The sequence below is a fragment of the Saccostrea cucullata genome, unplaced genomic scaffold (assembly GCF_032062105.1).
Source record: "Saccostrea cucullata isolate Sc308-1 unplaced genomic scaffold, CSIRO_AGI_Scuc_v1 ctg5531, whole genome shotgun sequence".
NCBI classification, from domain to species: domain Eukaryota; kingdom Metazoa; phylum Mollusca; class Bivalvia; order Ostreida; family Ostreidae; genus Saccostrea; species Saccostrea cuccullata.
Window position 1 is genome coordinate 22,345 of NW_026936773.1, and position 13,756 is coordinate 36,100.

Genomic DNA, 13,756 nt, shown 5'->3' on the forward strand with positions numbered 1-13,756 from the left:
AAGTGACATATAATTACAATAATAACAAAGCATAAAGAAGTAGGCAGAATAAGAATAAAAGCAAGATACATAGACTTTTGGCGGTAATTCCCTTCCATAGTTTAGAACGCGTACAATTTGAAGTCATTTTGAAGGAGAAAGGTTTTATTTTCTATATGTAATGAAAGAAAATCAAATGAATTTAAAAACTAAACTCAAGTTAAGTTTGAAGAATAAATTGAAAAGGTTTCTACGTTATACTGTAACCTAGGTTGGAACAGTTCACGCCTTTTTCTTAACAATCGACATCAGGGTTAATAAAGCGTGAACTGTCCCATTTCAGTTATACAGCATTCATGTATCTTTTAAATTAATTTCTTTAAAAATTTAGAAGCTAACTCAAACTGTACCCGAGTTTCTAATCCGAGTGTCTAATCTAAAAAGACACCCATCCCTGTTTAATAAGGAAAATATCTGATTTTAGGTGAAGTAAAGCAATATTGATGCTAAAAGCATTATTTCGCCTCGAGTGATTTGCTTATCGTATTTTTCGTTATTTACAATGGATGAATAACGAAGTAAATTTTAAAGCCTTGAAAAGTAAATGTATATTCTACATGATGTATTTTGCAGTTCACGTGCCATGCTAGTATAAAAATACAAAAAAATCATAACTATATGTCACAGACACTTGGAGTTCCGGACCAGAATTTACAGATGAGGTTGTACACATTTGTAAAGGTCATGATTGCCACGTGATCCAACCTCTAATGTTTTACTCCGCTCCTATTTTGAAATGATTTATGGACTTTTGAGCCCGAATACTGTTCGTTACCTCAACATATTTCATGTACTTGTACAGTGAAACTTGTGTAATCCGGACACCGCTTGCTCCAGAGAATTTGGCCGGATTAGACAATTTTCCAGATTAAACAACATATGCAACAATTGAAAATATTGGGAGGTAAAATAAAGTTTAATATTGGTTCGCATTAGGTAAGATTCCAGAATACATAACATCTGGTTTAGACAAGTTTCACTGTATTAATATTATTTTTTAATAATGCCGTTTAGTTTTTTTATTTAAAAAATCGTAAATTATTAATAAGATGAAGTGCACAACCTCTAAATCCAACACTATATCAGAAGATCTTGACAACCATACTGAAGGAAAAAATTCGCTTTGATTTTTTTTATGTAAATCATTCTTTTAGATTCTATATCTGATTGAAATTTAAGGATGATTACGTTTGAGAATGAAATCACACAAATAATGAAAAGCTATTAATGTGGTACATATCAGATTATATTTATCATTATAAATGACATGATAAAGAGCTAAATAGCTTTCATGTGCCTGTTCATCTAGGGGAATCATCTTGAAAATAAAAGACATCATAGGAAACCTCTCTAATGCGCAATAGTAAAAGGCGTAGGGAAAGAAAAAGTGGAAGATAATCGTTGAAGATTCTGGTTATGTCGGCTGCGCGACATCGATCGGAATGTTCTTTATTCCGCCAAACTTTGATGCTGTTTTCGGATAACAAACACAGTGATGCAAAAAATAATAATCTTTTCCCATTTATTTTCAATCAAACAATCAAAAGTCCATCTTTGAGATTATGTGCTTGGTTTGGTTCTGTCTTTTAGACTCTCCTTAAGAGTAATGCCTATGCTGGATCGGCGCTGCGTGTCATTTCCTTTTCTATGTTGGAAATTAACATCGTTTTCTTTACCTTAAAAACAAATGATAGATCATTTTCAATAATAAAATGTATGCTATTTTCAATATAAAAAAGTATGTTATTTTCGAAAGGAAAAGTATAACATTTCCAAAAGATTGCAGAGATTCAATCATTCAGGTGAACAGAATCAAAATATTTCTGTAAAGCATATGTTTCAAAGTTCTTCGTAAAATTTTTGGCTATTGTTAATTGTTCTGTTTATTTTTCTCAAGTAAATCTTTTGGCAGCTACTGATTCAATCTTTTAATCTATTTATCAAAATCTTTTCAAAATGTCAGATTATGCAGATCGTACACATTCAAGAATTATTGCTGATACTTCTTCGTGGCACTTTATCAGTCATTTGTATTGGTTCCACTTTTTTTACTTTTAAAACTTTTCTGTAAATGCAAGCCATTTATTTTTATCTACTAAATTTCCTTTAAGTTTGATCCACATAGAAATCATTGTATTGAACCTGTAAATTATTATGGATGTTACTATGGAGTCTATGTAGAGATAATTTTGTTTTCGGGGCAAGAGCTGAAAGTTCTTTCTTTTAGTAATGATAAATAGATTCCGACTTCGATACTTTGCCGGCTATCCATGACGGGAAGAAAATGAGAGTCCCCTTTCAAATGATTTTGAAGCTGCCTAATGGATTTGGACGTGATCTATTCCCCCATGTGCAATTGCCCTGTTCGCTTTGGGTTTCATTGTATAGTCACTGTGACCAATACAAGCCCTATGTAATTAAGTATTGGCATGTAAGGGATTCGTATGCAATTCACCGCTGTCATAATGGATTCAACAGACCTCAAACGTGATCCTTTGTGGTGAAGTCTCTCAAAGATAACAAAACGAAAATATCGTTCTCCGCCAGGACTTCTTATTAATTCAGGCAATTCAAGACCAAACATGATGGAACTCCAATCTCTCTTATTAGGAGAAATTAACTCAATTCATGTTAAATCAACAAAGTTAACAAAATGTAAAAAATTCAACCAGAGAGTGTCAAGTAAAACTAATGGAAGTACAAAAGTCTTAATAATTGTACTTGTATTATTGTTCCAGTTTTCCAATCAGTTCCATCCACACATAGTAACACAATTTTCATGCCTTATACCAAACACACCAAAGAAGCCTAATTGCATTATTTTGTGACAAAAAATTACATTGATTCGACAATTCTATGCAGAAGCACGAACAAATACCCTCTTATGTTTAAAAGTAGCAATGAGGACAATAGTTCTAGGTTAGTTCAGTCGGTCTTTGTACTTTATTAATCGGTTGAAAATACCTTCAAAATTTTTCATAAACCAAATAGATACTCAGAAAATTATTACAAGTGTAAAATCAGTTGTCACTTTGACACATAAACCCTTACATGTAAGTCATCACATATGCTTAATATAATTAATTTTGATGATCTTTTTTTTATTCAATTCTCGGTTGATATTTGAATTTGTCTTTTAGTATATTATATTATATCAATTATTATACTATATTAATATTAATATAATTATAATTATTATATTAATATTATAATAATGAGATAAATATATTACATGTATATTATATATCATAAATTACCCAGCATCCTCTGTTATGTCAATGTCTCTGATGTTCTAATAATAGGGAGGTGTTGTGTGAGCCTGTGGACCGGTTGCCCACCTGTAGACCGGGGATGATCGCTCGTCGTATGTATGTGGACTCCATGGACTTCAACGACAAATCATACTATGAAGTAGGTATCACATCCCAACCGTTCTCGGAATCTTGGTAACTCTGGTAAATGTATACTTAAAAGGAATAATGATTTTTCTAAAAGGCCAGCTTTGTGATAGCTAAGCATAAAATCATTTTAATATAAGTACAAAAAACCGTTTTATGCCCCAGTAATGAAAAAATTCGGGTTATAGATCTAAATAGTTTTTGCCCTGTCTACCAGGACATCTGTCTATATCTGTTTGTCCGCAAAACTTAAAGTTTGCCAATAATTTTTGATCGGGTGAGATTTTTTATTTCATGTTTCAAATGTGTTTACTTGTTACAAAGCCTTTCTTTAGGTACCAACATATTTGACCCTGGATTTTGACCTACTTTTGAAAGATTTTTTCAAACTTTAACTTTGGTCATAACTTTTGAACAGTTGGTGCTAGGGCTTAAATGCATCACATGTATATTCGTTGTGATCCTTCGATGGGTTTAAATATTTTTGACCATGAACTTTGAGCGTGATCCACTTTTTAAAAACTTATCCTTGGACATAACTTTTGAATCTAAGGGCTTCATAATTTACTGATGTATTTTTCTGTGACAGTGGCCTTTTCACCTTGGAGTTTGACTTTTAAGAAAAAAACATTGACCTTGGCCATAACTTTTGAATATTAATAGTTTTTATAGAGGATTTTATATTTTAACAGGTATATTCATTGAGCTAGTCATTTCTTAAGGCAACGAAGTTTCTTATCCCTTGACCTTGACGTTTGATTTGCATTTGAGAAACTCCAACCATCCCCAAAAGCTGTGACACTGGGGCATCGGTGTTTCACAAACACATCTTGTTTTATTTCACTTAACACTCTGGGCTACATTTTCATTGGTATTTGGTACTGTTACTGACCAAGTATCAGAGTTTTAGATAAACATTATCTATGAGTATTTTTTATATTTGAGTATTGACAACTAGCTGCAATGCTAAATACTAGTAGCAATTACCGACTTGAAAAATTATTAGTTTACTTATTATAGCAGTTTATAAATAATCTCTCATTAATACGATTCCTAAAGCATTGTTTTATAGGGTGAAGTTTACTTTTCTAGTACCAGATATAAACCACTTAATGGGATCTACGAACTGTCCTTACATAGTTTGTCTCATACTAATGTAATGTAAAATAAATACCGTATATAGGGTTATTTTTGCCCCGTTTTTTTTTCGCCCTTTCAATCTTGCAAAGAATTTTGCCCCATCTTAAATTCACCCAATCACACTTTTGTTTCAGAAATTATACTGTATTCTTTGAATTAATATCCCGCTTTAAATTCGCCCAGCCGAGGGGCGAAAAATTTCCCTATATACAGTTATATACATGTATAATGCATGTTTACCATAAAATGTCCCAGTGTTCTGCGCGAAGAGAACACGTCTCCTCAACATGTTCCCTTTGCAACAAATGCTTAAAAAATTCCAAGATTTGACTTTTTGTTCGTTTTCAGGTAAGATGTATTTGTCCATTGAACATAGTACCAAGTTCTCGGCCCCGCGTGAAGGCTACAGTGTACCGTAACCTCCAGTTTGAAGGCTTTGACAGGATCTATAACTATAAGTGTAACGAACAGGACGTAGAGGAGGAATAACGTACAAACTACAGAAAAGACGAAGGTGAGTGACCAGTTGTAACACAGTCAATGCCTGACACTCACTTAAGAAAAGACCAATGGGGTCTTACACAGGACATCCTTAACATACTATCCAAGTCTGGTGTTAATGAGGACTGATCGCTTTTACATGTATTTTTAATGCGGAACTGAATGCTATATATACTACAATATTTCCATTCCTAATATTTTTTTCTGTGATAACCCTTTGAAAGTTAGCGGAGTTGATTTCTTGATAATTCTACCGGAATGTAAATTAGGCAGGTAGATAGGTCAAGAACCAAGGAGGCCTAATATGCATGCAAATCTCGTGCGCATCTGTCTCTGTGACTGACGCTAAGGGGGCCAAATATGCATGTAAATCTCGTGCGGCTGCCTTTGTGTTTGACGTCAGTGGGTGAAGACTATTGAAATTGTCATGGGAGTCATTGTGTAATTTAAATCTATGTCTACATATTTAAAGTCTAAATCTACAACTTTATTTCACAATGAAATGGAAATATAAGGAATCACTGACTAGTTAGTATAATATGCCAGGGACATCAACGATAGTGGTAAACATGGGATAAGCTATGCTTAACGGGCTTCGCCCGTTTTAGAAGGAGGATTATGAGTGCATTTGCTGGATTAACTAGATTTACATTATATCATATGGGTCAACGGTTAAGGGAAAATCTACATTCTAATCCTCTGCAATAACTCTTAAGGTATATTTAACCATTGAAAGTGAATGTCCTTAGCTTCATATGTAGTATCCAATGGATGAAAAACATAGATATATTTGATACTTTCAGACACTAATAAAAGTATATTCCATTTTTATTCACAATTCATATAATTTCCATGTCCTTTCTTTCTTATTATACCCCTGCTTGAAAAGTGGGAGGGTATATAGTGACCGGGATGTCCGTCTAGCTGTACTTCCGTCCGTCCGTCTGTTACGATTTGGTTATCCATCTCTTATTTACCATTGAATGAAATTCAATGAGACTTTCATAGAATTTTTGTAACATATAGTGAAAATGTGTACTTTCTTTTTCGACACATATTTGGGGTTTCAGATAGCAGAAATTGGACACTGCCATTGAGGGATACCAATCTCCATAATTCCTCCTTTACCACTGAAAAAATTTCTTTATAATATAAATACCATTGTGCAATCCTGTTTTACTTTTTGATTTGAAATTAATTTAGGGTCTCCCAGAGCAAACATGGCTATTACCAAAAATAATCATAACGGAAACGGGAGTATCATTTGGTGAGCTCAGTGCTCTCAGAACCTCTAATTTTTAAGCTAATATTGATTGAAATTTAAGGAATAAAATTTACTTAGATGCGCTTACTTTAAGAAGAAGAAGAATTTATAGTGATAAAGTGAATCAAATGCGAGTTCATTTACGTTTTATGAACCAAGAGCCTGGTACTAACTTCGTCACTTTATTTTCACTTGCTAGTGTAAAGCATAGAAATTGCTTTATTTTTCTGTATGATGATCTTGAGTTGAGGGAGACTGTGAGCACTGGGGAACAATGCCTCTGCTCTCATATGAGGAAAATGGCAAAGCGTATTTCTTGACAATTTGTTGTATTGAGATACAACTAGATACAAAACGGCATTTTGTAATAATGATCTTGTGAAAGTCTCATTATTTAAGTATCCAAAGTGTTTAATAAAGAAAAGCAAAGTCAACTAAAAGTACTGTGAGCACTGAGCTCACTAAATGATAATGAAAGTCCATATTTTGCCCTATGAGAACGGAAATCAAAAAGTAAACTAGAGCTAGTGTGAGCACAGAGCTCAATTACATGTATGATATCCCCGTCTCCTATATGATTAAAATGGCAAAGTCCATGTTTTGCTCAGGGAGACCCGACATTAGTGTAACATCAAAAAGTAATTTAGTAGAAGGTGCACAATGGCATTATACGTATTATTATGTAATAAATAGTCTGTGCAAGTATCATTAAATTTTATTCAGTGGTATAGGATGAGTTGAAAATAAGTAATGGGTACCCTTCAATATCATTTAAAAATGGCAGTGTCAGTGTACCCAAAATATGTTTCCGATCAAAAAGTGAAAAATGGAAGATGCACAATGGCACTATATAACAAAGAATAGTTCTATGAAGGTCTCATTAAATTTCATTCAGTGGTATAAGAGGAGTCATGTATAAGAGATGGGTACCCCAAAGCGTAACAGACAGAGGGATGGACGTACAGACGGACGGACATCCCTTTCACTATATACCCTCCTACTTTTTCAAGCGGGGGTATGGATATAAGGAATCACTGTGTAGTTTGCTGGGTCCGCCAGGGACATCAATGGTAGTAGGAAACAAGGGAAAATTATGCATAACGAGCTTCGCCCCATTATCACTCAAAAACAACAAGGGATGCCGAAGATTCTGAAAGGACCACAAAGGACATTCAGAGCACGTTTCTTCAATAAGAGAAGAAGTGATAAATATTTCTTTGAGTTTCCTCCTTTCAAATTTTTTGTGATAAATTACTATTTATGTTTCTGATTATACAGAAAACCCCATCCACATTAAAATCGGTATTTTGAAGCTCAAATATCTCAAGTGCATGCATCGAGAAGACTTTTTTTTGCTTTAAAGGATATCATAAGAATGACGTGCCCGATCCTAATTATTGTTTTTCTAGTGTATGATGGGTGTCCCATTTCCCATTAGCTCTGATTGGTTTCACTAGAAAACCAGTTTATCAACAGACCATATAATTACTGTATTCTATAGGGAAAAGAAAATGAGCATTATCAAAACAAAAATACCTTATTAAAAGACAAAGCCTTATATTTAGGGCGAGTGTAATTAAGTAGAATTACATTATTCATCAAAGACGAAGACATTGTGGAAAGTATTCGGTATTTCCTTTCTTGGGTAATTATTGGTTTCCATTTCTTAGTCTTTTTTTCTTTCGTAGTTCTTAAATTTACATTAGCTAGTCTACGATAAGTCATTTTTGTTTATATAATTCCATTTCTTGCGTTCTGAATTAAGTAAGATACGGTTTCTTTAGTTAAGTGCTAATAAATTAACCCAAGAAACGTAGAGGTAATACTGTTTAGTCTATAGGGTGGTTGCTATCCGAAAAGATTAAGTAAGAATAAAAGAAGCTGATAAGTATCCTACATTAAATTCAACATATGTGCTTTATAGATGAAATATGCAGACGGAGAACGTCGTAGTTCATGCCCTCCTGAATTATCAAAAATAAAATTCATTTTCTTAAATGGGGTCAGGGTAATTAACTTACTTTTGGGTTTCTACATACGAGGGTTGTTAGAAAAGTTCGCGGACACATTGAATTATAGAAAATCTATTGTTTACTGTGAAGTATGACCTATGACTGAATGAACTCCTACATTTTGTTTATTGGTATGTAAAAAATCAGGTCAATATAATAAAATCTTAAAATTTTACAACTATTTTTACTATGGGGTTATGGGATTCACGGAGCAATCACTTGACGTAAGGCGAGGTGACAACCAGATTTCAACTCTTTAAGCTTTGTCGCAGTTCTATGAATTTTTAATTTCTTTATATTTTTTTCATATTTTTTCTACTTTAAAATTGAATATCTATATCAAGACATGTTACTTCTCAACTATAATGTCTTTCATCTGTTTCGGATATTATTGAGATCTTAAAAAATAATAAGGCTGTGCATTCAATCGATCAGGTATGGAAACTATGCAAAACATTGGCGAAACGCAACGTCCATGCGATAGAGGGGTATTGAAGTATCGATGTAGTTAATCATTTAAAATGTTTCTCCTTCCATTCTTATGAAGCTACAACCACTTGAAAACTTGTTCTTTGTATGTGCAGGATATTCCCGACAGCATCTTAAACATTTTAGTCTCTTTTTAGACATTTTCCTGTCTGCACACATAATTTTTACGTAGTGCACTGCTCCATGACGCTCAATGACGTTCCGATTTTTGGCTGTGTACTTACACGTTGATCATTTATAAACAGCTATAAAACAGCCATATACCCTCCAATTTAGTTCAAAATTTTTCCCAGTGCCGTTTCCTGCATACTTAAGCGGCAGGTAAAATATAATAAATCTCTGGGCACTACAATTGTGCAATTTTAATTTTAATAAAGAGTCTTTGTGAACTAAACGTGCCAAAATGTGGCATGCTCCGTGAAGCAAGATTTATCAAAATAAAAATGCCATATATTTTTCAATTATCACCGGAGAGCACCAAATTCTTGTATATTTATTGGAAAAAAATGTCAAGATTATATCTGGAAAGTTTGACCGGTTTCATGGAAATAGCGCGATCACAATAGAACTTGTCCGCGAACTTTTCTAACACCCCTCGTACATATATCTTATACATATAACTCTTCTTATACTGGTTCAAAGTGTTTTCGAAATACTTCGTACACAAATTGACATATAGCCATCAAATAACAATTGCTCCCCGCCCTTCAACTGATCTTAAGTTTTCACCAGTGCAAGCTATGATCCAGAGACTCTGTTCTAATTCAAAAACTATCACGAAGTTCCAAAATGACCTCAGTCTTTTTTCACTTTGCCTTTCCCCTATCCTCCGAGATGTACAAACTAATTATTTCAAACATATGGAAGATACCATCCTGACATAAAATGATAATAAATGGACAAAAAGAAAACGGCTTATACAATTTTTGATAACTAGGCGTCGATTTCATCAGTTCCAGTACATTAAATCAAAACTTAACACATTAATATTATTTTCATATTTCAGAGATTCTTGTTTGTATGTTATGGATTCTTTTTTTTTTCAGGTGGAAGAAACGAGACTAGTCAGCGTCAGACATGATGCACTTTCCAGATATTGGTGAAAATGAAAGCAACATTGTAAACTTACTTTTGTTGTTGACAATCTATTGTTTAATTTCATAAGTGTTCATATGACCACGCTATTTCCAACTGAGCTTTACATCAGAGTAAATGCTGAATTTCATTGTTTTTCATTTTAATACATTCCTCTGCAACATATGTGAGTATTTTTAAAGGCTAATCTTATTTTGAATATTTTTTAAACGGAAAGAAATTATTGTATAGATTATTTTAAAGCTTATTCTACATGATCTGGAATGCTTTTACGTGAATTTGAAGAATATTTTATTTCCATAAATAATTTAAAACATTCTGATCAGCATGATATTCACATACATTGTATATGTATTCTGTGTCAATTATCATTATCAACATCAATGCAAAAACTTTAAAAATGTTTGAGTTGTTGTTACTCCATTTTGTGGTAAAATCAATCTAAAGCGTAACAGAGTTAAATGTAAGAATTCAGTTCAGACGTTATTGGTCTGTTACAACGCACTTTGAAAAATTACGCACTTTGAAAATTTTAAGTGCGTTAAATTTGGAACCAAATCAATGCCCTTTGAAAAAATAAAATTTCTTTTCAAAGTACCTTAATATCGACCATATTAACGCGCACTTTGAAAAAATGTGTATGCAAATCTTAGGTATGATAAATAATTGAACATGTTTGATAACTTTTCGTAAATAAGGTCACTTCAGATCAGGATGTGAAAGTGAGCGAATTTGATTTTTTCATACCACGATACTTTGAAAATTCTTTCTCTTTTAAATGTTTTACTGTACTTATTTTTTTCCAGTTTGCATGCATTTTATGTCAACTAAAATTTATTAAAATTTTTCAACGTCATACCAGTTAAATAAAAACATTTATTACATTTTTACCCGTGAAATACTGTAATTTATTCATTGAATAAAAATGATATCCTGTCACAGTGTGAAATGATATCAAAATGATATCCTGTCACAGTGTGACGAATATCAGAAGTGCGGGAAAACTCTAGATTTCCCTTCCCATAACGAAGATTGTTGTAAAAAAAAAATTCCTCGACCTGATGTAAGATAGATGAAAATAAATAAACCATTCTGGCAGCGAATAAAACTGTCAAAATTACCAAAAATATGTTGCTAAATCCATGTTTACAGTGTTTTCACTTCACATAGCTATGACGTCTCAACCGCTCAACTATGACGTCACGAGCATATGACTGTATTACAAAAAGACAGAGGGGGGGGTAGGCACACAAATGCTTTGCAAAGATATACATAATACAGGTATTGAAAATTGGGGCTTACCTTGGGGGGGGGGGGAGATTTTCAATTTGCTACCGACGGCTATGTACAATGTATAAAAAAAAGAGTTGGACTGAGAGACCCTCTACTAGTAAGTCGTCTTCTCCTTGTTCTCAGTGAGGTTAAGTGAATACATGTAAATTAAAGAGTTTTTCGAAAGATATAATTATTACAAAATCATTCTCTTAATTACTAAAATCTAAGTCTAGGATTTTTTTTTATTTTATACATATTTTTTACAAAGTGCGTTAAATGTCCTCATGGTAAAAATATTTATGTACACTCTTAACGCACTTTGAATACTTTTATCAAAGTGCGTTGAGTGCATGTCCCAAATTTAACGCACTTTGAAAAAAAAATTTCAAAGTGCATTAATTTTGTCCCAATCTTAACGTACTTTGCGTAATTTTTTCAAAGTGCTTTGCCAGATTGGTGTAATTTTTAAATTTTACATCATTGTACTGCAAACATGATTATTTCCGCCTTTTTACATGTACAACGTCTTGTAGACTATTTTGTTCTGCTTTTTGGTTTAGCATAGACAAAATTATTTCGATGAAATATGAAGATAACTAATTTGCTGTAGTTATGCTCAAAAGTTCACTTAAACAATATGCATATAATGAGCAGAGGTAACACTAGCCTCTGAAAACATAGGTGCGATCAGGTGCCATGAACTAGAAAGAGCCCCTGTCCACTGGTCATAACTTTCATGTGCCCCATGTTTTAAATGATTCCTGGTAAACAAAAAAAAAAAAAATTGGACAATTCAATGTAATAATAGTGGCTGGACAATCCATATAAATTTGACTTGTTCGATTGAAAGACAAATTTTATTTGACCATAGAAGAATCAGGGGCATTAAGACCCTAAATATGCCCCACCCATAATGGACAAAATATTATAAATATTAAAAGAATTATGATTGAATCACACCTTTTCAGACATATTTTGATGAAAAAACCACTACTAAGACAATTTGGGGTCACTACAAAAATAACACAATTTTCACTGATTTCTGGAAATTTTTAATAATTTTTTTTTTCTGTAAATATAATTAAAGAAATATAAGATGGATTTTTAATAAAAATACAACAGAAATGATCTTAAACATGTGAATAGAAACTATTTTTTTTTAGCTAAAAGTGGTAAAAAATGGATTTAATGTAAAACAGTTGTTAGCTCACCTGAGCTGAAAGCTCCAGTGAGCTTTTCTGATCACATTTTGTCCGTCGTCCGTCTGTCTGTCTGTCCGTCTGTAAACTTTTCACATTTTCGACTTCTTCTCAAGAGCCGCTGGGCCACTTTCAACCAAACTTGCCACAAAGCATCCTTGGCTGAAGGGAATTCAAGTTTGTTCAAATGAAGGGCCACGCCCTCATTCAAGGGGAGATAATTGGGAATTAATGAAAATTTGTTTTAAAAAGTTTTAAAAATCTTCTTCTCAAGAACCACTGTGCCAGGAAAGATGAAACTTATGTGAAAACATCCTCAAGTAGTGTAGATTCAAATTTGTTCAAATCATGACCCCCGGGGGTAGGGTGGGGCCAAAATGGCCGACCATAGTTTTACATAGAAATATATAGGAAAATTCTTAAAAAATCTTCTTCTCAAGAAAAGGAAAGCCATAATTGATCATATTTATATGGAAGCATCCTCAGGTACTGTAGATTCAAGTTTGTTCAAATCATGACCCCCGGGGGTAGGTCGGGGCCAAAATGGCCGACCATAGTTTTACATAGAAATATATAGGAAAATTCTTTAAAAATCTTCTTCTTAAGAATAGCAAAGCCATAACTAATCATATTTATATGGAAGCATCCTCAGGTAGTGAAGATTCAAGTTTGTTCAAATAATGACCCCCTGGGGTAGGGCTGGGCCACAATTGCCGACCATAGTTTTACATAGAAATATATAGGAAAATTCTTTATAAATCTTCTTCTCAAGAATAGAAAAGCCATAATTGATCATATTTATATGGAAGCATCCTCAGGTTCTGGTAGCGAAGATTCAAGTTTGTTCAAATGATGACCCCCGGGGTAGGGCTGAGCCAAAATAGCCGACCACAGTTTTACATAGAAATATATGGGAAAATTCTTTAAAAATCATTTTCTCAAGAATAGCAAAACCATTATTGGTCATGGGACTATTTTTGGATTTAAACTTTTCAATAATAAACCAATTGCTACTTTTTCCAAGCCTCAGTGCTCAGGTGAGCGATGTGGCCCATGGGCCTCTTGTTTTTATGTTCAAAATCAGAGATATCTGGGAACTCAAGATAACTTTAAATGGACTCCACTCACAATATGTACTTTACGGTAAAAATATTTCAAATAAAATCCTATTCACTCTATCAGAAACTATAAATGAGGAAAAATAACCTTTAATGTTAATTTTTCAAAGACAAGTACTATTCTATGTATTTAACATAAAAAGAATGCACAAAGTGAACAAACAAGATATGTATTCAACTAACATTTTTATTAACAATTCATTAAACTTGACAAAAATAATATTAA

At 33.1% G+C, this 13,756-nt stretch overlaps 1 protein-coding gene across 2 annotated transcripts in view; it reads left to right on the forward strand.

The window, feature by feature from the left end:
* The window catches only part of LOC134246574 (uncharacterized), a 29,850-nt gene extending 19,509 nt beyond the window's left edge, over window positions 1-10,341 (forward strand). For both annotated transcript variants that reach the window (XM_062728966.1, XM_062728967.1), the window contains exons 4-6: window positions 3,342-3,450; window positions 4,926-5,091; window positions 9,890-10,341. In XM_062728966.1, coding sequence (XP_062584950.1) covers window positions 3,342-3,450; window positions 4,926-5,066 — 250 coding nt within the window. In that variant the 3' untranslated portion in view covers window positions 5,067-5,091; window positions 9,890-10,341. The remainder of the gene's footprint in view (window positions 1-3,341; window positions 3,451-4,925; window positions 5,092-9,889) is intronic.
* The last annotated feature ends 3,415 nt before the right edge of the window (window positions 10,342-13,756 follow it).